Source organism: Pelophylax lessonae (assembly GCF_965119305.1).
Source record: "Pelophylax lessonae genome assembly, chromosome: 5".
In the NCBI taxonomy this organism is placed as follows: Eukaryota; Metazoa; Chordata; class Amphibia; order Anura; family Ranidae; genus Pelophylax; species Pelophylax lessonae.
In genome coordinates, this window is record NC_138772.1 from 142,073,566 (window position 1) to 142,100,688 (window position 27,123).

The window sequence follows — 27,123 nt, forward strand, 5'->3', positions numbered from 1 at the left end:
GAAGCAATGCAAAAAGAACAAGATGCTTTCTAATACAAATATTTGGTAACACAGACACAGATCAGAAATATGAAATGTTGGAGTAACATACACTTTAAAGAGTATTGACTTACACTGATGAAGGAAAACGGCTCTACCCAACAAGGTCATAAATTACATGTAATCTTTGGATGTATATTTCTAATGCCTGCAGTTTTGGAATGTTTATTCAGATTTCGGCCATGGCTTGCTTCCAGCTTTGCGCCTCCCTTGGAAGGGGTGGCGCTGTTGGGCCGGTTTATTTTTTGATGGCAGCCATGCCGCCATTATTGTGTAGGGCACATGCCCCTTTTTAGAGAAGCGGGACCTTTGGGGTACCCTGCCAGCGTGTCCGCGTTATGGCGGGCAGCCCCCTTTTAAGGGGGCTATTTCCTATTATGTGGGCCTCTATGGAGAGGCTCAGAGGGCAACCCCCTTGTTTTTTTGTGGGGTCCAGTAGGTGGTCCATTCGTGGACCCTTGGTCGGCGTCCCCTTTACGGAATCGCAGTCGGCGGCCATCCCCTGATTGCTATGTTTTCCGGGTGAGCTTAGTATATAGCGCCCTCCCCTGCCTCATCTGTCTCCACAGATCCTGAATCTGTTTTGAACGTGAGTCAATGCACCCTGAGTTCTCAGATAGTAAGGATGATTCCTCTGCTCCTCTAACACGCATAAAAAGGCGCTGGTGGATACACTGATTGCGTCAGTGCATGAAACTTTAAAAATGGAGGATGCGGCTGATGCTGTGTCGGAAGCACCGGTCCCTTTTGCCACCCATAGGCCTTCCAGAGCGGCGAGGGTGTTCCCCCTTTTCGATTACTTTGACAACATTGTCACAAAACAGTGGGATTGTCTAAAACGCCCTCTTGTGGTCCCTAAGCGTTTTGGTATGCAGTATCCTTATGAGGATTCCCTGCCTAAAAATATGAATTGTCCCACCTGTAGTTGACTCGCCGGTTTCCAGGTTAAATAAAGCTACCTTAATTCCAGTTTCCGGAGTCCCCGGCCTTTAAAGATCCGGCTGATAGGAGGGCGGTGGCTCTGGCCCGCCATATGTTCACTGTGGCTGGTTCAGCACTTAAGCAGGTATTTACTATTGCCCTGGTGTCGCAAATTCTGACCGAGTGGGCTAAAATTTTACGCCAGAACCTGGAGGGGAAACAACTTCTCCCTGCCTTTGCAGTGCTGGCAGATTGGTCCATGGGCTACAGTTTATCTCGGATGCCTCTTTGGATGCTGCTCCTTTTGATTCTGGGCTCAGCAGTGGACCTTTGGCGTATCTGGCTGAAATGCTGGTCTGTGAACCAGACTTCTAAGAAGGCCTTATCTGATCTCTCCCTTGTAGGGGATCACCTGTTTGGAGCTTCCTTGGATGACATCATTAAGGATCTCACAGGGGGGAAGAGTACCCTTCTTCCGCAGGCTACAAAGGGCAAGGAGCCTCAATATAGACGTGGGCCATTCTTCTCGGCTCATAAGTGGCCTTTTTGACCCTCAGGGTCTCAAGACAAGGGATCAAAGCCCTTCAGGGCCTCCACCTAAGGTTCCAAGAGGACCTGATCTGGCAAGCCATCAGCGGGCTCTTTCAGACCTGTGAACAAGGCTTCCTCTGCATAAAGGGCGCCCTCACCCGTATCTGGGGTGGGGGGACGATTCAAAGGGTGTTTGTTCCAACTTCGGAGCGTTTTCAGGGGTTTCACTCAAACCTCTTTATAGTTCCCAGGAAGAAAAGTAAAGTACATCCAATTCTGGACCTCAAGGCGCTAAACTGCTTTGTATGGGTGCAGACATTCCGAATGAAGTCCATTCGCACTGTAGTGGAATCCCTACATCAGGGGGATTTCCTGGCTTCTATTGACTTTAAGGATGCCTACCTTCACATTCCAACATGTGCTGGTCACCAGTGCTTCCTCCGCTTTGCCGAGGGTGAGGAGCATTATCAGTTAGTGGCGTTACCCTTTGTATTTGGCTCCGCTCCTTGGGTCTTCACAAAAGTGTTGGCCCCGGTGCTAACATTGGACGATCTTCTTCTGCGAGCGGAGCCTCTGATTGCTCTGATGGACATCTTCGAGATTACTCTGCAAACTCTAAGGGAGTTCGGTTGGATTCTGAACCTTCAGAAATCTGCTCTGGTTTCCGTCCACAAAACTGGACTATCTGGGTCTGACTCTGGACTCGGTGTCAGCCAGAGTGTTTCTTCCTCTGGAAAAATTCTAAACATTGCAGAAGGCAATTCAGCTTCTGTTGTCCAGCAGACGGTCATCCCTCCGGGCTTGCATGCGGGTGCTGGGCCTGATGGATGTCTAGTTTCGAGGCAGTTCGGTTTGCACAGTTCCACACGAGATCTCTGGAAAAAGAGATTCTAGTGACATGGGGCAAGAATCCACGGTCTCTAGAGGTGGCTTTGTTCTCCGGCACTCCGACAGGGAAAATCCTTTCTCCCCCTGTACTGGACGGTTATCACCATGGATGCCAGCCTGTCCGGATGAGGAGGCGTTCTCGTCACAGACTGTGCTCAGGGGGTCTAGACTCTGGAAGAGTCCAGACTGCCGATTAATGTACTGGAACTCCAAGCGATCAGACTTGGTCTGGATCATTGGACACATCATCTTCAGGGGTGTCCGGTATGAATTCAATCGGACAGTGCCACAGCTGTGGTCTATTTCTATCACAGAGGGGGCACAAGATGTGTCCTGGTGGCTCGGGAAGTAGCCGGCATTCTAAGGTGGGTAGACCGATTAATTCCAGCCCTCTCTGCTGTAAACTATTCAATGAAGGTACAGAGGTTTGTGTCTCGGGATCCTCTGGCCGATGCTACAGACGCATTCTAGTGGCTCCAGACTGGCCTCGCCGGTCTTGTTACGCCGCTCTGGTACGGCTGGTCGCCGATGCTCCTTGGAGACTTCCTCTCAGGGAAGGTCTGCTGTCCCAAAGGTCAATCTTCCATCCTACTTTACAGTTGCTAGCTTTAACGGCTTGGCTGTTGAAAGTCAGGTGCTGAAAGATAGAGGTTTGTCTAAATCAGTGATTCTGCTGTTAAAGGCTAGAAAATCTAGGTCTAGGAAGATCTACCATCATACTGGAAGACATACATTGCATAGTGTGAGTCTCTTGGGGTTCCCCCTTTTTCTCCAACAAGGGGATGAGCAGTGCCTGGCCTTGGGTACCATTAGGGCCAGGTTTCGACTTTGGCGGTTTTCTTTCAACACCCATTGGCCACACTTTCCTAGGTCCAGGACTCTTTATCCAGGGAGTTTGACACTTGGCTCCTCCTGTGCAGTCTCCGTTACCGCTGTGGGACCTCAATTTGGTTGTCAGTTCTCCAGAAACCTCCCTTCAAAAAGATTCTGGAAGTTTCCCTACTTACATTATCCCAGAAGGTGGCCTTTTTGTTAGCTATACTGCTGCGTTCAGGGTGTCGGAGCTGGCGGCTTTTATATTGTCGTTCACCTTACCTGGTGGTTCACAGAGATAAGGTGGTTCTTCGCCCCTGTCCGTCACACATTCCAAAATTCGTCTCTGATTTCCATTTGAATGAAGACATTGTGTTGTCTTTCCTATGTACCAGGCCTTAACCATCCGCCGGAGCTCTTCTTCCCCGCTCAGAGCACTAATGAGGGAGAGGCCACTGACATCAGCTGGGAGGAGAGGACAAAATCTCCGGCTGGTCACGTGAGCTCCTAGTTGCACAGTAAATAAGGTATTTGCTACAATAAAGTTACAGAGGGAGACACACTGCACATTATATAATCTTTTTACAAAATAGATTACATGTTTTTACAACAACTTTAACTGGGGCTTATTTTCGGGGTAGGGCTTATATTGCAGCCATTCCCAAAAATAACTCTGGGTCTTATTTTTGGGGTAGATCTTATTTTCAGGGAAACAGGGTAGAGAGGCACAATCTGTATACAATCTGCATATACAAAAACACTAAGGATTGCATTTCTGTGCATTGTGGGATAGGAATACCTACCCTGTACCTTGTAACACCAAAAACTTCATGGTCGTTGTTATAAAAAAGGGAGTCAGGTAAGTTTTGCTTGTCAGGAATAAAGTGTACAGGTAGAAAGCATGGCATTTCTTTACAGATTCACTAATGGATTATTTTAATGTTTGAGGTCTTTATGTCCTAGCATTCATTTACTTCATCTTGCAGGTTATTTCTCCGGCAACAGTCTGTGGGATGGCCGATGAATCTGCTATTGTGAAAAGAGTGCGGCTATCTGTAGGAAACAGTGAATTTACTTTTAAAGCAGGACAGTGGTAAGAACAATTTTCATGATCTATTCTTTAAAAAAGGGAACCTGTCACCTATCTTAACCACTTGCTGTCTGTCAGTTGTACACAAGTGGCTGGACAGTGCAACTGAGCAGACGGGAGACCATTTTAAAATGACCTCTCCTTTTAGGGGCTTATTTGCAGTGCACACGAGCACCACAATGTGACTGCACTATACACTGGACAGCTTACTGATTAAACCTGCAGAGCCCATGAGTGGCATTGTACCATGTGATCTCTGCGACCAGTTGCTGCAATCGCACATTGTTTACACTGGATGTGGCTAGCAGCAGCTTTCACTTTCATCTCTCACAGTGATTGCTGTGTGAGATGAAAAGGAAGTTCCTGATTACAGACAGCACACAGGAAAAATAATAAAAAATGTATCCACTTCCACAAACACTTCCACACACCCCTCTACCGTTATCACCCTTCTACAGTATATGTCAGCCCTATCCTGTCCCTAAACTGACCTATGTATTAAGCTATTACCTACCTTATCCTGCACATCTCTACATTAACCCCTTGATCTCATTCTTCTGGTTGTATTTGACCCGTTTACTCTTTGTATGACCTGTAAATGTTTTTGCATCTTTTGCACCGTTGGCAAGCTCCATGTTTTAATTCCCTCAATACTGGCATATTTCTTAATTTTCGTGGGGTGTCTACTCTGCGACAATAGGTAATTTAGGGAGTGTTTGTACTGTCCTGGCATTTTTATTTGCTATGATTTTAAAATAGAAAGTAAGGGAAAAAGATTTTTTTTTTTCCTTTTATACACTAAAAAAACCTGTAGCTAATAAATACTTCCAAAAGAAAGCTCTTTCTGTTAAAAAAAAAAAGATAAAATCATCGGGGTACAGTTTTGCACGACCAAGTATATGTCAGTCAGTGTATTACAATACTGAGAACTGTCCTTGACAGGAAGCGGGTTTTAACATGCTGATCATCAAGTCGTTATTGTTTTAGCTTTTTACATTGGTCCATTCTACAAAAAGAAATCACCAACTGGCTTCTTTCTGGTACTTCAGTTGGTATTTAGGTACTTTGCGTCCAAAGTCCTTATAATTGCTACTCCTTTTTTTTTTTCTTGTTCGCTTTTTGTTTTATTAAAAGAAACCTTCCTTTAGAGAGAATTGTCAGAAAAGAAAAGGGGAGCTGCTATTCCTGACTCTTTAAATATGCATCCCATTGATCAGCCATTTGTATCTTTCCTTCGATACTTTATGAATAACTGGCCTGGAACAAACCTGTTTATAACAGCTGTCAGACACCTGATATGCATTTCCTTGTTCAAGGTCGGGGAAGTAGCGAAGAAAGGGATAAATATGACAACCCTGTAAGCAGAAATCACCTTTAAAAATGAAGTACAGGCGGTCCTCGGGTTACAAAAAAAAAAAAAAAATGTCCACAATTCAATCCTCAATTTGCAATTAGGTTCTACTAGAGTTTATATTGCTTAAAAACAAGAACTAGTGCAGGCCATGAGTGCCAATTTGCTTTTTTGCTGTTCAGACTTTTTTTTTTTTTTTTATTGAATTCCAGAAATGCCAAGCATGACCATCTTTTCTGCCTTTGGAGTACACACATGCTTACCAGTCCATGAGACACTGCATAATTCAAAAATCAAATTCAAATATTCCTATGTGGCTTCTGCTTCTCTACATGTAATCGTTATACACAAATACTTCTGACATATTTCTAAATTTACTGTATTTTTTTTATTCTGCCCCTAGATGGTGCTGTACATATAGCAAGTGTATGATCACCAGTCATGTACTGACAGTTAGTGAGTTTACAGTTTGAACTCCTTTTCATATTTAGGACATGAGCACATTTCAACAGACATACTTTTGACAGAATCTGGGATTTTTCAGTGTAAGTCCCGGTTCACATTAGTGGATCACAGAGATCGCATGTAATTCGGAGCACACTGCTCCTAAATTACATGCGATCTCTGTGCGGTGCAAACTTCAGCCAAACAGTTTGTATGGCTGAATTTGCAACGCAATCGCACTAAACACGCACATGACCCTTTTTTAATCCGCAGCAGAATCGGATCACATGGTGGTTCACACTAGTGCGTTTCGATTCTGTACGAACTTGCAGATCGCACTGCGATATGCGATCTCAACTGGGGGTGTTGTTAACTTTTAATTGACACCACCTGTGCATCGCATATGGCAGTGTGAACTGCCAGGGGTGCGGATGCGATGCGGGAACACGCTGTATATTCGCAATATTCGCAGCATTCCCGCATCGCACAAATGTGAACCGGGACTAAACCTGTATGCTGTTACAGCTTTGTCTAAAGGTTGAGTCTACCTTTTTAGACCAGGTTTCATATTACACCCACATTTAGGGTATAACATGAACCATGCAAGATCCTGAAATCCCAAACTGCCCACCCTTTCTTGAATCGCAGAATACTTCTGCCTGCATTATTTTATTTAGTGTGGCTGTGTGTGGCTTATTGGTGCAATGATTGCAAATAAGTATTAAATGCACATTGATCATGAGATCAGTTTTGCTGCATTTGCCACTTTTTTGCAAAAGGTGGACTACACCTTTTTAAAAAGGAATTTTCAAAAACCTAAGTCACAAATTAATATATATGTATGTGTGTATGTATGTATGTGTGTGTGTGTGTGTGTGTGTATGTATATATATATATATATATATATATATATATATATATATATATATATATATATATATATAAAAGCATGGGTCGGATTTCACTGACTTCAGCGGATTATGATGGTAATTTGGAAGAAATATTTGGGTAAGCAATTCACCCTGTATTTGATAATCCTCATCCCTGGTGCAGTTTTTACAGATTCTTTGAAATGCAGTTGCAGCTACAACTATCGGCACAGTTACATCCACAGGACCAGATACAAAAACAACCATATCACCAGTTATGGTGATAACAGGAACTCGACTGCCCTAAAGCTGACACTACACAATTGGGTCATTTGGGTCAGTTCTCTATGGCTTTCGAAACCAAACAGGACAACATCACACTGGCAATGCAGTAGGTAAAGTATAAAATGCTACACAAGATCAACAAGATAGAATCCTTATTCCAGACACAACGCTCCTAGAGATGGGATATGCAAAAACTGCATAAATACTCGCTTAAAGATTCTATCGTGAACAAAATGCATTCTAGACAATATCTGGAATTTGAAGGAACTCTATTATATTTCTCTTTTGTTCATTGACAGACACAGCTCCTGATTCTTGCTAACAGTTGGTTTACACTGCCCCCTACAGGAGTAGAACAGTAGGCAGGAAAAAGCTAGACTACGCCAATGGGCAGTCCCAGGGGGTATACAGAAACTCTCAGCTATAGGCACTCTTTTATTTCTGCCTAGTCAGAAGTAAGGACCTAGTTCCTTGCTGGGATCTCTCCTGGCAATTTATTAATTTTAAATGGAATTTTTTTCCTCTTTTTTTATTTTGTTCTTGTGAGAACTACAATCAAGTGCCAGACTGGGTGACAAACTGGATAATCTAGATTCTTAGGGTCCCCCCAGTCCGGCCAGAGCGCATGCAGACCACAGCTCCATGCTAGGTCGGCCGCGACATAGCCCCACTGGACAGGGGCTGACCTGCGAGTTAAATGTCTCGAGAGGACGCATACGAACTGGCTTTGGCCTGAGTCGCAGCGTTTCCTTCTGGCTGACCGCTCCCACATTACGATGGAGCGGTGTCCTGTCCAGAGCAGTGCCCACCCTGGTTCTGGTGTGGTAAGTAGCTGTCCCTCCCACTACCCCAGGAGGGTTTTAGGGTGGACGTGGGCCAGTCCCTGAGATGGTTGGACCCCCGTGTTCCCCTCCTTCCCCTCAACCCCTCTAAAATTTCGGTCACTATGGGTATTTTACCCTCCTCACTCCCCACCCAGTTAGGTGATGAGCTGGCTTTGTCACATGCTCTTAAGGGGGGCTGGTTGGAGTTGCTGCTGACTGGGTTTTCCTGGTGCGCAATGGGGGATTAAGCAGAGTAGGGTTCCCTGCCATCCTGGGGGTTGGTCTTCTGGGCTCACTGTGGCGGTTGTTGGGCTTGGGGAACGGATCTTTTACCATCTGCGGGTACGCCCCTCACGCGGCCAGATTCGGCCAAAAATTTAGGCCACGGCTTTGCGGCCTACTCATCGGAACCTTTGTGAGGTGGCCCCTGTGAGAATGGCAGAAGCCACTGCCTCCTGTTTGGGCATCTGCCTTCCCCTCTGCTGCTCCTGGATGGTCGGCTCCACTGGGGCTCCTGTCCTGGTGGCCGGGGGTCCTCAAAAATTTAGGCAGCGGCTTGCGGCCTACCAGGCCATGCAGCCGAGTTGGGTGCCGCTGTTGGGGGGCGGCCCCAGTGCGTGTAGCCGAAGCCCCCACTCTTCCTTTGGGCATCTGCCGGGCTGAGGATCCATGTAATTGCGGCTGGGCACTCACAAAATATTTAGGCCGCGGCCTAATTTGGGGCCTGCTGGGCCATATGGTCAGCTTGGCACCTCCCTTGGACAGGGGTGGCGCTGTGGGGCCGCTTAATTTTTAATGACAGTCTTGCCACCATTATTGTGTGGAGTACCTGCCTTGTTTTAGCGAGGGTACCTTGCCTGCCCGTCCACGTCACGGCGGATGGCCCCCTTTTAAGGGGGCTCTGTCCTAGGGCCACCCTCTTCTTTTTTGCAGGGTCCAATAGGTGGTCCCTTTGTGGACCCTTGACTGGCGTCCTCTTTGTAGGATCACAGTCGGCAGCCTCCCCTGATTGTTGTTTTCGGGGTGAGCTCGGTATACTGTATAGCGACACTACTGGGTCTGCGTCCACGCACCCTGAGTGTTCACATATTGAAAATTATTCCTCTGCTCCTCTAGCCATGCTTAAATAGGCGCTGGTGAATGCACTGTTTGCGTCAGTGCAAGAAACTTTAAAAACGGCGGTTGCGGCTCATGCCACGTCAGATGCACTGGTTCCTTTTGGCACCCACAGGCCCTACAAAGTAGCGAGGGTGTTCCTCTTTCCGCTTACCTTGACAACATTGTCACAAACAGTGGGATTGTCCAAAACCCAGTGGTTGCTAGGTGGTTTTTGCTTGCAGTATCCTTATGAGGATTTACTGAGTAAAAGGTGGACGGTCCCACCTGTAGTGGACTCGCTGGTTTCCAGGTCACATGGGGTTACCTTCATCCCGGATGAGGGGTCCCCAACCTCTACAGGTCCAGCTAATAGGAGGGCGGATGCTCTGGCCCGCCATATGTGCGCTGTGGATGGTTTGTCAATTAGGCCGGTAATTACTATTGCTCTGGTGTCACGAACGCTGACCGAGTGGGCTAAGCTTTTACGCCGATACCTGGAGGGAGAATAGCTTTCCTCTGTCTTTGCGGAGCTGGGGGACCAGTTGGTCCAGGGGCTACAGTTTGTCTGTGATGCCTCTTTGGATGCGGCTCCTTTTGATTACTAGGCTGTCTGTATCAGCAGTGGTCCTTTGTCGTATTGTCTGGCTGAATTGCTGGTCTGCGGACTAGACTTCTAAGAAGGCCTTATCTTGTAGGGGGTCGCCTGTTTGGAGCTTCCTTGGATGACATCGTTAAGGGTCTCACAGGGGGAAGAGTACTCTTCTTCCGTAGACTACCAAGGGCAAGGTGCCCTGTCCTAGACTTGGGCAATTCTCCTCGGCACCTAAGCGGCCTCTTCGTCTCTCAGAATCTCAAGATTAGGGGTCAAAAGGCCAGGCCTCCACCAGAGGTTCCAAGATGACCTGGTCTGGTAAGCCACAAGCGGGCTGTTTCGGACCTGTAGACAAAGCTGCCTCTGCATGAATGGGTGCCCTCACCTGTATCTGGGGTGGGGCGTCTTCGCTGGTTTCCAGATCCATGGACCTCCCTGGTACAGGTCAAGTGAGTCCACAAAGTTATTTGGTCAGGCTACGAGATCGAGTCCTTCGGAAAGGGTTTTTCCCTTCCCTCTTTGGGGCAGTGCAAGACTTGTTATTTCACAGTTCAGTACAGAAGTTCAGCATGGAGTCCATTCATATGGTAGTGGCGTCCCTACATCAGGGGGATTTCTTCTTGCTTCTTTTGACATCAAGGATGCCTACCTGCACATTCTAATATGTGCTTGTCACCAGCGCTTCCTCCGTTTTGCCGGACCAGGGGCATTATCAGTTTGTGGCGCTGACCTTTGGTCTCACCTCCACACCTCGGGTCTTCACTGGAGTATTGGCCCGGTACTGCCATTTTTTTGAGTCAGCGGGGGATTGCAGGACTGGGGTTCTTCTGCAAGTTAAGTCTCCGACTGCTCTGATGGACTACTGGAGATTGCTCTGCAAACTCTGAGGGAGTTTGGCGGGATCCTGAACCTTCAGGAGTCGGCTTTGGTTCTGTCCACAAAAAATGGGCTACCTGCGTATGATTTTGGACTCTGCCTCAGCCAGAATGTTTCTTCCTCGGGGCAAAAAACTCCAGACATTGCAGGAGGCAATTCAGCTTCTGTTGTTCAGCTGATGGTCATTCCTCCAGGCTTGCATGCGCTTGCTGTTCCTGATGGTGTCCACCCTTGAGGTGGTCTGTTTGCACAGTTCCACATAAGATCTCTGCTAAAGAGATTTTGGTTAAATAGGTCAAGGATCCACTGTCTCTAGAGGTGGCTTCACTCTCTGGCACTTCGACAGGGAAAATCTTTCTCCTCCTGTACTGGACGGTTGTCTCCACGGATGCCAGCCTGTCCGGGTGGGGAGGTGTGCTTAGCACAGACGTGCTCAAGCCCAGACTGCTGATTAGTGTACTGGAACTTCGAGTGATCAGACTTGGTCTGGCTCATTGGACAATCGTCTTCAGGGTTGTCCGGTACGAATTCATTCAGGCAGTGCCACGGCCATGGTCTATGTCAATCACCAGTACGTAAGTATGTAAGTAGCCAGCATTCTATGGTGGGCTGACTGATTCATTCCTGCCCTCTCAAACTTCTGCCACGACTCCTGTGCAGGATTCAGGCAGAAGGGATTCTGGTCATTCTAGTGACTCCTGACTGGTCTCGCTGGTCTTGGTATGCCGATCTGGTACAGCTGGTTGCAGATGCTCCTTGAGGACTTCCTCTCAGGGAGGATCTGATGTTGCAAGGATCAATATTCTATCTTGCTTTACAGTCGCTTGAACGGCTTGGCTGTTGAACGCCAGGTGCTGAAGGGTGGAGGTTTGTTTGAATTGGTGATTCCTATGCTGTTAAAAGCTTGGAAATCTGCCTCTAGGAAGATCTACCATTGTACGTGGAAGACGTAGATTGCATGGTGTGAGTCTCTTGGGGTTCAACCTCGCTCCTTCTCGGTGGATCGGATCTTAACCTTCCTTAAACAGGGGTTGAACAAAAATTGGCCTGGAGTACCATCAAGGACCAGGTATCGGGTTTTGGCGGTCTTTTTCCAAATTACCTTTGGCCACACACTCCCTGGTGCGTACCTTTTCTTCAGGGTGTCTGACATTTTGGTTCTTTCATTGCGGACTCCGTTGCCGCCCTGTAATCCTAATGTGGTGTTTTCAGCTCTGCTGAAGCATCTCTTTTTTCGGTTTCCCTACCTCGCTGCCTAAGAAGGTGCCCTTCTTTGGTGCCTATCACCTCTGCATGCAGGGTGTCAGGACTGACGGCATTATCCTGGCGTTCACTTTATGGTGCATCACAAGGATAAGGTGGTGTTTTGCCTCTGTCCTTCATTACTTCCTAAGGTGGTCTCTGACTGTCATTTGAGTGAAGACATTGTGCTGCCTTCCCTGTGTCCCAGGCCTAAACATCTGAAGGAAATTGCCTTGCATGTCTTGGATGTGGTTCGGGCACTTAGGGTGTACCTGGCAGCTGCGGAGTCTTTTAGGAAGTCAGACTCTCTATTTGCGCTCCTGGACAGACCTCACAAAGGGTTGTCTGCTTCTTCTGAATCCTTTTCCACATGGATCAGACAGATGGTGGTTCAGGCCTATTGCATCAGGGATCAGGTTTCTACTTTCCCTGTTTAGGTTCACTTTACTAGGGTGCTTAGTTTCTCCTAGGCTTTCCGTCTTTAAGCGTCAATTTTGCAAGGCGGCCACCTGGTCGTCAGTGCACACTTTTACAAAGTGTTTTGTAAAGTGGTTGTGTTGGCATCTGCGGATGCTTCTTTTGGCCGCAAGGTTTTGCTGGCTTCGGTTTATCCTCTTCTGTTTATCCTCTTTGAGGGTGTATTGTTTTTCAGATGCGCTCCAGTTGTTTATGGTTGAGCTCTGTTATGTGGTTGGCTATGGTTAGCCATGGTAATTTTTTTTCTGTTTTCCCACCCCTCATGTTTAACACTGCTTTGGAACATCCCAATGGTTAAGAAGAATCAGGAGCTGTGTCTGTCAATGAACAAAAGAGAAAATGGGAATTTTGACTTACTGTTAAATACATTTCTCTGATGTTCATTGACAGACACAGCACCCATCCCTCTGTGGAGTTGGCTTTCTTCTGACACTGCTTGCACCAAAACTAAGTTGCCTATAGCTGAGAGTGGTTGTATACCCCCTGGAACTGCCCATAAGCGTAGACAAGCTTTTTTCTGCCTAGTGTCCTACTCCTGTAAGGGGCAGTATACCTCAAAGTTTAAGAATCCGGAGCTGTTTCCGTCAATGAACATCAGAGAAATGGATTTTACGGTAAGTCAAAAATCCCACCCCCCCCCCCCCCCAGATATCTGTAAACGTACCTTATCTAATTTATGCTCCCTGTGACCCCTCCTGGAGGCCCTTAGACAGACAGGGATCACTTACCATTGGGGTTTCCCCTTTCGGCTATACGCTAAAAAGGACGACATTGCCACGGTTTACAGTAGCAACTTAAGAGGCTTATGGAAGTTTTAGGCCTCTCAGGATTGACGTTCCCTGAAGAACCAAGGTTGGACGTCATCCAAATCCCATTACAATCGACTCCTTAGGGTAAGATCCCCAGTAGATCTCGTAGGCGACAGAGAGTGATGACTAATCAAGGAGAGGCATATTCAATCTAAATGCATTTTAGACTTAAGCTAAAATTGCCCCAAATTAAGGGAGGAACCAATGTAACGTATGTGTCTTTCTTTTGTCTCCTTGGAAATTAAATGGCACAGTTAATCGAGTGTAACACCTTTCCCATGGAGAGGAGAAGCCCCATTCTAGGTGGAGGGGCTACAATAGGGGCTGCATCCTGGTTGTGGCATTAACATTGGTATAAATTACTGTTTGTGTTTTAGTTAGGAGTCTGTGGCAGATTTTATATGGTCTGGATTGGCCTGGGTGGGCAGGAGGGAATAGAACTCTGAATCGTGGTGGTCTCCATACTCCTCATAGGAATGGCTCTGTTGTTGGAAGCCGGGTCTTTTCTGGACACTCGCACGTGGCCTGGGGTCAGGTCACGCATGAGACTCTAGGTTTTGGAATTGGATGGGTTCAGTGCAAATGGTGTTTAGGATGTTCCTTTTTTTTCCGGGTGGGGGATTTTGTCCTGTTTTGTGTATATTATATGGTTTATTCCTTCCTAATGATATCATCTCTGACTTATAAAAGATACAATTAAGGTTATTTCCTATAATGTCCGTGGTATGTGTTCCCCGATTGAACAAAATAAAATTTGGTTAGAATTAAGGCACCTAAATCCCCAGTGTATAATGCTGCTGCATTTCAAGTCGTCTTCAACCCCTAAATTGCCTACACATGTGTTTAATCAGTGGTATTTAAATTCATCACCGGTCCCAAAGGCCAGAGGGGTCACTATAGCTTTTCATAAGAACTGTCCTTTTCTGGCTAATGATTTCTGTATAGACCCCAAGGGCCACATTGTATTTGAAGGGTCAGATCCAGGGCCAAATATATATACCTTTGCTACAATATATTCCTCCAATCTTCGTCAGATAACATTTATAGATGAGGTTCCCTCCAAATTGGTAACCTTCCAGGAGGGTATCCTTATGACCCTTATGACTTAAATAACAGTAATCCCTAAAGAAAGAAAGGACCCTACATTATGTACGAGCTACTGTCCAATATCGCTTTTAAATCTAGATATTAAAATACTAGCAAAGGTACTGGCTTCTCAGCTGCAGCCTTATTTATCGTCCTTGATTGACCTTGATCAGACCAGGTTTATCAAGGGCAGGGAAGCCAGAGCCAACTCAGTAAGAGCCTTGCATCTGATTCACCATGCTTCCCTGCAAGAAACACAAATACTCAGTTTACTCCTGTCTACAGACACCGAGAAAGCATTTGCAAGGGTAGGCTGGGTATTTCTTGAGGAGGTCCTGGTGGCCGTGGGCCTGGAGTCAAAAATGCTGGGCTAGATTATGGCCCTGTATGGGAAACCCTCGGCCAGGGTGAAGGTCAATGGTGTTAATCCCCCCTTTGAGATAAAGAATGGGACTCGGTAGGGGTGCCCATTGTCACCCTTGCTGTTCGCACTGGTCGTAAAGGCACTGTTATGTAAAATGAGAGAAAACACCAATATCCATGGCCCTAATATCCATGGGTTCAAAGTGGGCCTTGTAGAGCATAAACTTTCCGCATATGCAGATATTTTATTATACATTTCTGACCCATTAATAACGTTACCTAATTTAATGCTGGACCTAAAGAAATTTGGGGTTATGTCGAACTTCAAAATAAATGATGATAAATCAGAAATCTTGTGTATGTGTACCCAAAAGGCCTGGATGATACTAGAAAAGACATTGGCGGACCACAATCTAGCCCGAGCTCCATGGGTCTCATACCTATATATAGAGGGTTCGGCAAAACTGTTTCTCACTACCCACACCTTAAAGCCCTCTCTCCAAAAATCTCTCCATTATTATCGTTGGGTGGTTTCTGTTGGTTTCCCCTGGGTGAGTCATAGCATTTTTAAAATCCTGGGCGGCTGACAGAGACACTAGCTGTCTCAAACTTATGCGGAATGGGGGACTGCGCCCATCGAGGGATCTTAGAGAGGAATATAGCGAGTTTCCAATGGATACCTGGAGGTATCAGCAATTACAGCATTTCTGTACCATTCACTTACGGGGGATTAGAAGGGCGGGACCTTTCACTGCTTTTGAATCTTTGTGGTATAAACAGTTTACGGATAGAGGTTTGCTTTCTATCTCTCATAATTTGTTGAATAGATGCAGTGTCACAACAGACTTTTGATTTTTTGGGGCGTGGGAAACAGAGTTAAACTGCCTCCTCAGGTGACGTAATTTCCGGCCGTGCAGTCCACGCCGGTTTTCACTGACTTCCTGGTCACATCTAAGCATCCCAGCTTCCTGACAACTCCATCCTGTCCTCCAGACCGCCAGACAAGCCTGAAGGACAGCGGCAGGCATGGGGCTGATGACTCTTTAAACAAGCGTAAATTTGCCTTACATCCTGTAAGTTGTTGTAATCTTATGGAATAAATTACTGATGTTTTGATACTACACTCGGGTGGTGCCTCCCCTCCCTTTTCTGACAATATGTAAGTGTCTTTTCACCCATCTGTTTTAATGGAGGCATCCACCCATCAATGAAATCAATGAACAGCCTTAGGTGACATAGAAGTAGATGGTGAGAAAGAGGAGATGACTGAAAAACATGTAGTGAGGACCTGCTATGCTGAGTATAGAGATTGTGAGAATCCACCAACTCCTCCACAGTTGACTACAAAAGCAGGTCCTGCTCAGTTGTTTTGTTGGCTTTGCTCTAAGGTGGCCATTTACACTTAAGCGTCTTTCAGTCTTGAGCAGTTTTGTGTCAGCTAATGGAAAGCTAGTTACTAGGAGGAGGAGGAGAACTTGCATTTTTCAGGTGCTCCTATTATAGTATATCATAAAACATGTAATTGTACACCTAAGAAGGTCAAGTGACACACCGCTCCGATGTGAATGGGCACCATTGAATATAATGGGAATCTTCAGTGTTGAAGCACTTCTGGAAATGCACTCCTTATTGCTCAGGTGTGAACGGGGGCTAAATCCCTGTACTAGCTATGGTGTTTGATTCAAATATTTAAAAATGCATCAATAGTTCTTGGTTGTTTGTACTTTCTTAGTCAGTAGACCTGTCTATACAATTATATTGGTATGTGTCTTTTACTAAGAAAGCTAATGTCTGTTTAAAAATGCACTTGTGCAAATCTTCACTGATTTTCTCACATGTTCAGCTTAACAAATGCTAATAAAGGAAGTGATTTGTATGTGCATTGTTTCACAGCTGTTCTGTTAAAAAGAAAAAAAAAAAAAACAACTGGTGCAGTGTTGCTTGCATGCTTTTCTTTATGTATTTATTGCTTTTCCGCTGTTATGTTTTTTGTCATTAAATTTTAAGCACAAAAGCCCCGATAGTCTGTTTGGGTAGTGTTCTACAACCAGGAAGCCAAATGTGAATGGTCTAACGCAGGGATTCCCGAACTATGGCCCTCCAGTTGTTCAGGAACTACAATTCCCATCATGCCTAGTCATGTATGTGAATGTCAGTTTTACAATGCCTCATGGGATATGTAGTTCTGCAACAGCTGCAGGGCCGTAGTTTGGGAATCCCTGGTCTAACTTAATGTTCTCCAGAGATGTAACTGTAGCTTGAGGCCAATTTACTAACCAAAGCAATTTGAGGGCTTTGCATATTGCCTAATTTGCAGAGACCTCTGGTAGCCTTTCCGTGTGTAGGATTTATGTGAATGGCCCCTGATAGAAATAAATGATGATGGTATTGCAGCTAACCTGGTGATGGCATTACACAGTTGCACTGATATCATGATGGTAAAGGGGTCATTGAGCAAAACTACCGCTCAGATGAAAGCCCATTTGTTTTAGAAATATATTAAATATTATTTCCCAGTTAAAGCAGAAGTGGAACTTAAAAAGTGAAAATTTTCTTGTTCTAGGGATCATACTATATAGGAATGTTAATTGTATTTAAGCCTTATCCTGCAAAAAGTTTGTCTGCAAAGAAAAATAACAATGCACTTCCTGGAATGTGATGGTGCCCGGGCACTCATGTACCTACAGGCTGCAGTGTGAGATCTTAGGCACTGCTGACTTTAACTGCTAGTCTCAGTTGATTTGGAGTGGGATTTGGTGATTTCCAGGATGTGCGGCTCACTGTTCGTCTCGACATTCTGACACTAGTAAGCAAACCCTGCAACTACCAAGATGGCTTCCCCCACACAGAGACACAGTACAGAACAAGGCTTGGTAGGTCAGTAATGGGGAAAGATCAGCTGTAAGTAGACCACAGGCAATACTGCTAATGAGTCATTTTTTCTCTGTTTGCCTTTTTTGTCCACAACTTTCAGAGTTCAGCTCCTCTTTAACCACTTGACTATGAACCTGTAATACCCCCTCATTACAAGGCCATTTTTCAGTTTTCACCACTGCTAGTTTGACCGACAGTTACTCTGTCATGCAATGCTGTACCCAGATGGGTTTTAAATCTTCTTTTCACTTACGTCCTCCGACAGTCGCCGCCTCTTCATATTCGTCACAATGGGGTATTAGACTTTGCTCCGAAGGAGAGGCTAGGCAACAGAATATGTTAACATTAAAGCTTTTAACATATCCCACCCTCAAGTGGTGGTCCCCTCAGTCAATACCCTCCTACTTCCTGCAACCATATCTCAGTTTCAATGTCTAGCTTGTCAGGAGTAGCTGGTTCTCTCTGTGCTGGGGCTTTGTGCCCCAGCCTCTTTCTTCTTTTTTGATTTTTTGTTTGAGTTTTTTCTCTCTCTTTACTTAGCTGTTCTTTTTGTCAGCATTAGTTAGTTCTTCTGACGAAGAGGATCATGCGGGCTGGGTCTCGGGCTGATCCCCCTGGTCGCAGGTCATGGGTCAGTGGCTTCCCAGCCTGCCATCGAGCGTTCAGCCAGGTAACGCTCCTGGCACAGTGAACGACCCATCCCTGTTCGGTGCAGGGATGATTGGTGAGGTGGCTACCTCACTGGATGCTGTGCGGTTTCTTAACCCCCATTTTGTGCGTCTTGTATGCGACTCTCCCTGCCTCATGTGCAGCGGCTTGTTCGCCTGTGCGGGTCCCCCACACCATTGAGAGGTAAGTGTATCTATGTGGGGACCTGTCTGTCTGGGGGGGTGTCAGTCTGGGACTGTGTAACCTGCCTCTGTTCACACTGTTTGTCTCCCTATCACTCTGCTGCATGCTGCGGGCTGCAAGGGGGGGGGGGGGAGCTGTGTGACACTGTCTGTGTCAGCCTTGTTCAGTGTGAGAAGCTGTGTGCTGTGGGGCATGTTGTGGCATGTTTGGGCACAATACAGCGATCGCTGCGGCGATCTGCCATGTTTTTTTATATGGATGGTATTATGTGCATTACTGTACTGTAGGAGCGGCAGTTTCGGCGCCAAACGGCGCCATTTTGCCTGCACTTGCTCCGGCCGCATGTTCTACATGTATGGCGGCCATTTTCTTGTAGCCTCCCATAGGCTTTAATAGAGCGCCCTGGTCTCATCACTTCCTCTTCTCCTGGGTACACCGATCGAGGCAGCAGCAGCGGCGAGGGTCTCCTCAGGTTTTATCCTTCTGTTCTTGCTATATCCATTGCCTGTGTCAGTTTATTGTCCCTGTGGGGGTCTCATTGTGCTTGTGTGTGGTGCGGTGGGCTGCGCTCGCCGCGCTTGTTAAAGGGGCAGTTAACCCTTTATTCTCCGGCATATCATATTGGGGCAATGGATTCTCAGGAGGGCAAATTTCCTGCCACCTTGGTGGAAAGCCAGGGGACCGCTGTTTCCCCCCCAGGGGGGGATTTGGCCACTATTGTGGCCGGCCTTGCTGCTCAGGTGCAGATGCTGGTGGCTGCTAAATCTACTAAAAGACCCAGAGTTTCTATTTCCTCTGATTCTGAGGGTGAAGGTGATGGGGCTGTTATGGCGGGGGTCTCCTTATCGGGGTCCCGCTCCTCCCTGGATCTAGTGGGTTCCGAGGTGGAGGCTGAGGTTGAGGGGGTTGATAATTCTCCCCCTGGCTCGCCTGAAGAGCTTGCAATCATGGATGAATTGATTGCTTCCATAAAACAAACGCTGCGTTTGCAGGATGAAGTGTGTCCCCCCCGCTGCCTTGGCGGCTTATGGGACGCAGAGAAAACGCAGGACGCCGCAGGTTTTTCCCTGCAATGATGATTTTCAGCGCGCTGTTAAGGAACAATGGCGCAATTTACGCAAACCTTTTGCTGTGCCAAGTAGGTTCAAGCTGCGTTATCCTTTTTCGCCTTCCACTGATGAACGGTGGTGTGTACCACCCCCGGTTGATCACGCAATGGCGGTTTTGAACAAATCCACTGCGATTCCTACAGAGGATTCCCCGGTGTTCCGTGATGCCACGGATAGAAGAATGGAGTCTCTTGCCCATCATACTTATTCTGTTACGGGTTCTATGCTTAAAGCTCTGTTTGCCTCTCTCATGGCGGCCCAGGCTGTCGCAAGTTGGACGCAGATGCTTAGGCGCGTCCTAGTGGCCGATTCGGCCTCGCCGGCGACCCTGGATATGGTGGATCAAATCCACCAGGGTGTCATGTATCTGTGTGATGCGGACTTGGACTTAGTCCCGTTGGCTGCACGTGTACACAGCGTGGCGGTGTTGTCTCGCCGCCTGGTTTGGTTGAAGTGTTGGTCGGTGGACCAATCTTCACGTAAGACCTTAGCCAATCTGCCTTATGATGGGTCACGCCTTTTTGGGGAGTCCTTGGATGTGTTGATTAAGGGGATCACCGGAGGTAAGAGCACTCTCTTGCCCCATTTCCCCAAGGCTAAGGGGGCTTCTGGGAAGAAGCATGCTAATTTTCGGCCCCCTCAGGGGTCCTTTCGTGCCTTTCGGTCGCACTACAAGGGCAAACCGTTCAAGGGACAAGGCTCTCAAAAGAAGCCCTGGTCTGGTAAACAGAAGTCCGGTCAGTCCGGACCCGCTGCCCATAACAGTGCGGCCTGAAGGGGCGCCCTCACCCAGTTTTGGGGTGGGGGGACGCTTGCTCGGTTTTCTTTAACCCTGGTTGTCCCGCGTGTGGGACAGGTGGGTTCAGGAGATCGTTCGATCTGGTTACAAGATCGAGTTTCTCTCTCGGCCGGAGAGCAGATTTTTTCCCTCAAATCTTCCTCTGTCTCCAGAGCGTTTACGGGACCTGCATCTGGCGGTGCGAGACCTGAGGGCTCAGGGAGTGGTGGTTCCGGTGCCTCATCGGGACAGATTTCGGGGGTTTTATTCCAATCTGTTCACCGTGCCCAGGAAGGAGGGCAAGGTTCATCCAATTCTGGACTTGAAGGCTCTAAACCGCTCTGTGCGGATTCGCAAGTTCCGCATGGAATCCCTGCGGTCGGTGGTGGCTGCCCTGGTTCCAGGGGAATTCATGGCCTCCATCGATTTGAAGGATGCGTATCTTCACATCCCCATTTTCGAGGGTCACCAGAGGTACCTTCGATTCGCCATTGCGGAGGATCACTACCAGTTCGTGGCGTTACCTTTTGGTCTCGCCTCGGCTCCGCGGGTTTTCTGGCATTATTGAGAGCCCAGGGCATCTCTGTCCTGGGGTATCTGGACGACATTCTGGTTCGGTCTGCGACCAGCCAGGGTCTGGAGAAGGACCTGTCTGTCACGATGCAAACTCTGCAGGAGTTTGGTTGGACGATAAAGTCGACACTGAGTCCGTCGGTTCGTCTTCCCTACCTGGGAATGATCCTGGACTCGGTTCAGGCGAAGGTCTTCCTGCCGGAAGACAAACTCGGAACTCTTCAGGAGGAAGTCAGGTCCCTCAGGGACTTTCCGCACTCGTCTCTGCGGACGTGCATGAGATGTCTGGGATTGATGGTCTCGGCCTTCGAGGCGATTCCCTTCGCCCAGTTTCACACGCGGGGTCTCCAAGCGGAGATCCTGTCCAGGTGGGACGGGCGACCTCAATCTCTGGATCTTCAAATCTCGTTGGGCCATCGCACCAGAAGGGACCTTCTGTGGTGGCTCCAGTCCCCGATGGTGTCGGGGGGCAAGTCTTTTCGTCCTATCTCGTGGACGGTGATCACCACGGATGCCAGCCTGTCGGGCTGGGGTGGTGTTCTGGGCGTTCTGTCCGCCCAGGGAACTTGGTCGGAGGGGGAGTCCCCCCTTCCGATCAACATTCTGGAATTGCGTGCGATAAATCTCTGTCTTCATCGTTGGACGGACCGGCTGCAGGGCTGCCCGGTTCGGGTGCAGACGGACAATGCCACGGCGGTGGCCTACTTCAACCACCAAGGGGGCACCAGGAGTGCCCGAGCGGCTCGAGAAGTGGCCGACATTCTGTCCTGGGCCGAGACTCATGTCCCGGCGATATCGGCGGTTCACATTCCGGGGGTGGAGAACTGGCAGGCGGACTATCTGAGTCGCCAGACCCTGGATCAGGGGGAATAGTCTCTCCACCCGGCTGTCTTCCAGATGTTGTGCGCGAAGTGGGGTCTTCCAGATGTGGACCTGTTCGCGTCTCGTCTCAACAACAAGGTGAGAAGGTTCGTGGCAAGAACGCGTGACCCTCGGGCAGACGCGTCGGACGCGTTAGTGGCCCCGTGGCATCAGTACAAGCTGATGTACGCGTTTCCACCGATTTAGTTGCTGTCCAGGTTCCTTCGCAGGTTACACTCGGAACGCAGCACGGTGATTCTTGTGGCGCCGGATTGGTCACGCCGGTCCTGGTTCGCAGACCTCGTGAATCTGGCGGTCGACGCCCCGTGGCGTCTGCCTCTTCGAGACGATCTCCTGTCTCAAGGGCCGATATACCATCCTGCTTTACAGTCGCTGGCTTTGACGGCCTGGCTGTTGAGACCGAGGTCCTGAAGGAGAGGGGTCTCTCCCCTGAGGTCGTTCATACCTTGATCAACGCGAGGAAGTCTTCCTCGGGGAAGGTTTACTACCGTACTTGGAAGGCCTATTTTGCCTGGTGTGAGTCCAGGGGGTTTTCCCCCCGCACGTACTTGGTTTCCCGAGTGTTGTCCTTCCTTCAAACAGGTGTCGATCAGCGTTTGGCGCTGGCTACGATAAAGGGTCAGGTGTCTGCGCTGGCCGTTCTTTTTCAACGTCCCGTGGCTTCCAACTCCTTGGTTGGCACTTTTGTTCAGGGAGTGCGGCATCTGGTTCCTCCTAGGAGGGATCCTCTGCCCCCTTGGGACTTGAATCTCGTTCTATCTGTGTTACAACGTGCTCCTTTTGAACAGATCAGGGAGATCTCGTTGTCTATGTTGTCCAAAAAGGTCGCCTTTTTGGTTGCGATCACTTTGGCTCGCAGAGTGTTGGAGCTGGCGGCTTTGTCCTGCAAGTCTCCGTATCTGGTTATTCACTTGGATAAGGTGGTCTTGCGACCTAATCCTTCTTTTCTTCCGAAGCGAGTTTCGGAATTCCATCTCAATGAGGATATTGTCTTGCCTTCGCTGTGCGCGAAGCCTAAACATCCGAAAGAGGTGAGACTACATTCTTTGGATGTTGTTTGGGCGATAAGGGTTTACCTTAAATCGACTGAGTCTTTTCGAAAGACGGATTCCTTGTTTGTTCTTCCAGTGGGTCCTCGGAAGGGCATGGCGGCGTCGGCCTCTACCATCGCCAAATGGATCAGGCAGACCATTGAACAGGCCAATGCTTTGCAGGGGAAGGTTCCCCCTTTGCCTATGAAGGCGCACTCTACTAGATCTCGGAGTACGTCTTGGGCCTGTCGTCATGGGGCTTCTGTAGCCCAGGTGTGTAAGGCGGCGACCTGGTCGACCGTACACACTTTCACAAAATTCTACAAGGTAGATGTTCAGGCATCGGCGGATGCTTCCTTTGGCCGCAAGGTTCTTAGTGCGGCTGTTCCCTAGGATCACCTGTTGGGATCCCTGGCTGTTGGGATATGTCTTTTATCCCCTGGTTATTTGTTTTTCCTGGGTTGTTGCTCCTGTTGAGCAAGTTTTTTCCTATTGCCCAGCTGGTTTCCTTCCTTTGGTAAGGTTCCTTTCTTTGATGCGGAGACTGCGTTGCCTTACGGCGCGGATGCGTTTCCCACCCCTCATGTTTGCACTGCTTTGGGACGTCCCCATTGTGACGAATATGAAGAGGCGGCGACTGTCGGAGGACGTAAGAGAAAACGGAATTTTTGTAAAATCTTACCTGTAAAATTCCTTTCTCTGAGTCCTCCGACAGTCGCCGCCCCCGCCCCTCTTTTGGGGTTTTGGTTATATACTCTACTGCTATTCCACTGAAACTGAGATATGGTTGCAGGAAGTAGGAGGGTATTGACTGAGGGGACCACCCCTTGAGGGTGGGATATGTTAAAAGCTTTAATGTTAACATATTCTGTTGCCTAGCTACTCCTTCGGAGCAAAGTCTAACACCCCATTGTGACGAATATGAAGAGGCGGCGACTGTCGGAGGACTCAGAGAAAGGAATTTTACAGGTAAGATTTTACAAAAAATTCCGTTTTATTGCCCTCACTCTGTGCCCTGGCCTTTTTCTTCTCCACCACAACGATTTCCCGCGAGCATCCTATAGAAAATCAATCCTGCCGCTCCTTTTCACTGCAGCCAAGAGCTGTATCCCTCTTCTCTGGAAGCTGTTGCAGCCTCCCACAGTAGCTATGTGGCTGCGGAAGGTGGCCTGCATCAACGAAATGGAAGATCTGGTGGCCGCTGACTGGGGCAATAGGGAGAAGTTCCTCAAAAGGTGGTACTACTGGCATGAGTTCAGTTTCTCCGATGAATACAAAGCATTGGTGGCCTAGTTAGGCATATGCGGACCGGGTGGCCATCTCTTCCCCGCTTTCCCCCCTCCATTCATCCCTCCTCTCTTTCCTCCCCCCTTTCTTCTTGTCCCCCCCCCCCCCCTCTCTCTTTTTTTTTTTTTCTCTGTTTGTCATGTCCTTTCCCCTCCCGTGGTGGGTTCCTCCCCACTTTCATATGAAAGAAGTGAAAAGGAGACGAAGGGGATAGTCAGTCACTCTTTGTTTTTCTTGTGATTGTCACTCCCCTTGGGCATACGTACACTTGTTCATACTGGGCGCCTGGTGGGACTTGGCATGCCCGGAGTGGGTCTCTCCCTCACAGTACCTCGGCCATATGAAGATGCCGGGGGAGGGCGGGGCCTCTTCGGGGGCCGGGCTCCCCATAGTAATTTTCTCTGACTTTTCGGGAGCTGCGTTTTGCTGTGTGGTCTTACGTACTACGATTACTGGTATTCACTAGAACTGTTTGTTTGTTTTTTGTATTTGCTTTGCCTGTGATTTTGTACATGGACCATTACCATTGTTTTTGCTTGATGTGTATGCCTTTCCTTCTCCTAATAAATGTTGAATTTAAAAAAAAAAAAAAATCTTCTTTTATTTTTTTTGACAAACCTTTGTTTTGGTGGTACAGTAAACCCCCGCTCCATCGCGGTTCAGTTTTTGTGGTCCTGGTATATTGCGTTTTTTTTTGTAATGTTATTTTACTATATATTTATCATTAAAAATTAAATATTTTTGTGTTTTCCATAGCTCTTGCTATCTCTCTAAAAGTGGGTTTAAAGACCTTTAAAATGCTTTTACACGTACAGTGACAGTAAAAAAAACATGCCTACAACGGAACGTAACCCCCGCAATGGAGGGGGGTTTACTTTAGTTAGTAACTGCTAAGTTTTTTTTTTTTGTTTTGTTTTTAACAATAAAAAAGGAAATGGCACCAAATCATTTCCTTTAGGGCTCTTTCACACGGTCCGCCGCCGTAGGCGGATCCGTGCTGCTCAGCGGGGATCGATCCGCTTGCAGTGCGGAGAGGGAGGTGTCACAGCCCCCGCTGCTCTCTATGGTGAGTCGGATGAGAGCGGGACCGCCTGTCCGCTCTCATCCGATCCCCAGGACGGATGGAAAATAGGGTTTCCATCCGTCCGGATTTCACGGACAGGATCGGATGCGGATGGCAGCGGGTGTCAGCGGACATGTCACCGCTGACATCCGCTGCTCCATAGGGCTGAATGGGGCATCCGATCAGATCCGCCTAAAAAAACTGACAGGCGGATCTGATCGGACCACCCGTGTGAAAGAGCCCTTACTTTCTTTTAAAGTAAAAATGCCAGAATAGTAGTTTTTGGAAAACAGACATCCCAAGGTGATATTTTTTGCCACAATTTTTTGGAAATAAAGAAACATGCCGGTACTGAGGGGGTTAAAGAGAGAGCCAGAGTAGAACTATAGGAAAAACTTGTTTTTCCCCGCTTTGGAAAGAGCAAGGGAGGGTTATAACCCGTCAAGTTTTTTTTTTCCCACCATCTGTGTCCCTTTGCAGAGATTTACTTTCACTTCCTGTCCCATAGCCAAAAAGAAAGCAAGAGGAAATCCTTGCAAATTAAAGGAATTCCTTGGGGCCCCCAAGTCACCAGAGCTAGTGTCCCCATTGGAAGATTTTCTGGGGACAACCCAAAATTTGGGGTTTTCTTTTACTTTCATGTTTTAATGATAATGGTGGACAAATAGAAAGGGTGAATCTCCTTAACGGGGGCACAGACAGTGGGCAAGAAAGGGTTAAAAAAAAAAAGAGACTGCAACAGAATGATTTAATTAGCCGAATCACCCAAGCGCTCACTCCGATGGGGATGACAGGCGTGCCGCTCTCCTCAGCCAGGGAACTCCAAACATATGCACATGAAAGAAAAAAGGAGGCGCAAACACTTAATGCATTACCCGTGGACACCTTTAAAAAAGTTTATTAAACTTTCAAAGACATACTCCTAGACATGATGAACAAGGATCGCATATTTCGCACATGTTTCGGAAGTAACGCTCCCTTCCTCAGAGCTGGTCTTTCTTTTAGCAGACATTATATATTTGGGTCTGCTAAAAGAAAGACCAGCTCTGAGGAAGGGAGCGTGACTCCCGAAACTCAAATACAGGGACATGTTAATTTCCACACATGGTAGATTCTCTATATGCGATTCTTGTTCATCATGTCTATGAGTATGTCTTTGGCATTTTAATAAACTTTTTTAAAAGTGTCCACGGGTAATGCACTAGGTGTTTGTGCCTCCTTTTTTCTTTCATGTCCATTAATTCTGTTCCCATTTACAAATGCTCAATCTCTGCTTTTCCCCTGTTGTAAGTGGAGGGGAGGGGAGGGGAGGGATCGGCATTGTAAAAAACACCATGTGATGGCTGGGATGATCAATTACAGTGATCACATGGTACCCAGCCGCTCGGATCGGCTGGTTACAGTGACTCTGCATAGCCAGCTGTACAGAACGATCACAGGGTGGATCTCCAGCCTGACACCCATTTATCCAGTGCTGTTAATAACAGCCCACTGATCCTAAAATGTACATTAGTACAAAAGTGGTTAAAGAGCAGCCATCTTTTAACTGTAAAAGCCATAAGTCACCAGCACAGTTAGGTGGTGGCCTCTCCATCTTTCTCACTCTTCCCAGATTTCTAAATTGAATCCCTTCACCCCAGTATGACGGTGAGTGCACCGCTAGCAGTGGGTGCAAGAACTGCTTCAACTCCCTTTGAGGTGTAATGATCATACAAAGTGGCAGAAGAGATTTCTAGGCTGCCTAAAATCTTCATATACTAAAAAAAAATCTGTAATTTTTTATTTTGTACATTTTTAGTGTTTATGCTTACATGTATGCTTCCTGCTTTAATACTGTAAAATCTATCAAGCCCATGCATTTTATTTTATTGTACCATTTTTCAATAGTAATGGTTTAAATCTGCCTTTTTTCTACCAGGGTGCCTTCTGAGTTCTTCAGGGGTACAATGAAAAAATGCCTAAAAATTGCCCAAAAACTGTGTACAGGCCAACAAGTTGATCATTCCTGCCTTAGGTTTTCATTGTGCAACATTACAACTTTGTGCACAGTGTAGGCAAGCCACCAGCGTCCTAACA

General features: G+C 47.5%; 1 protein-coding gene across 4 annotated transcripts in view; it reads left to right on the forward strand.

The window, feature by feature from the left end:
- The window catches only part of OXNAD1 (oxidoreductase NAD binding domain containing 1), a 126,925-nt gene that overhangs the window by 32,927 nt on the left and 66,875 nt on the right, over nt 1-27,123 (forward strand). For all 4 annotated transcript variants that reach the window (XM_082259591.1, XM_082259589.1, XM_082259590.1 and 1 more), the window contains exon 5: nt 4,179-4,285. In XM_082259591.1, coding sequence (XP_082115717.1) covers nt 4,179-4,285 — 107 coding nt within the window. The remainder of the gene's footprint in view (nt 1-4,178; nt 4,286-27,123) is intronic.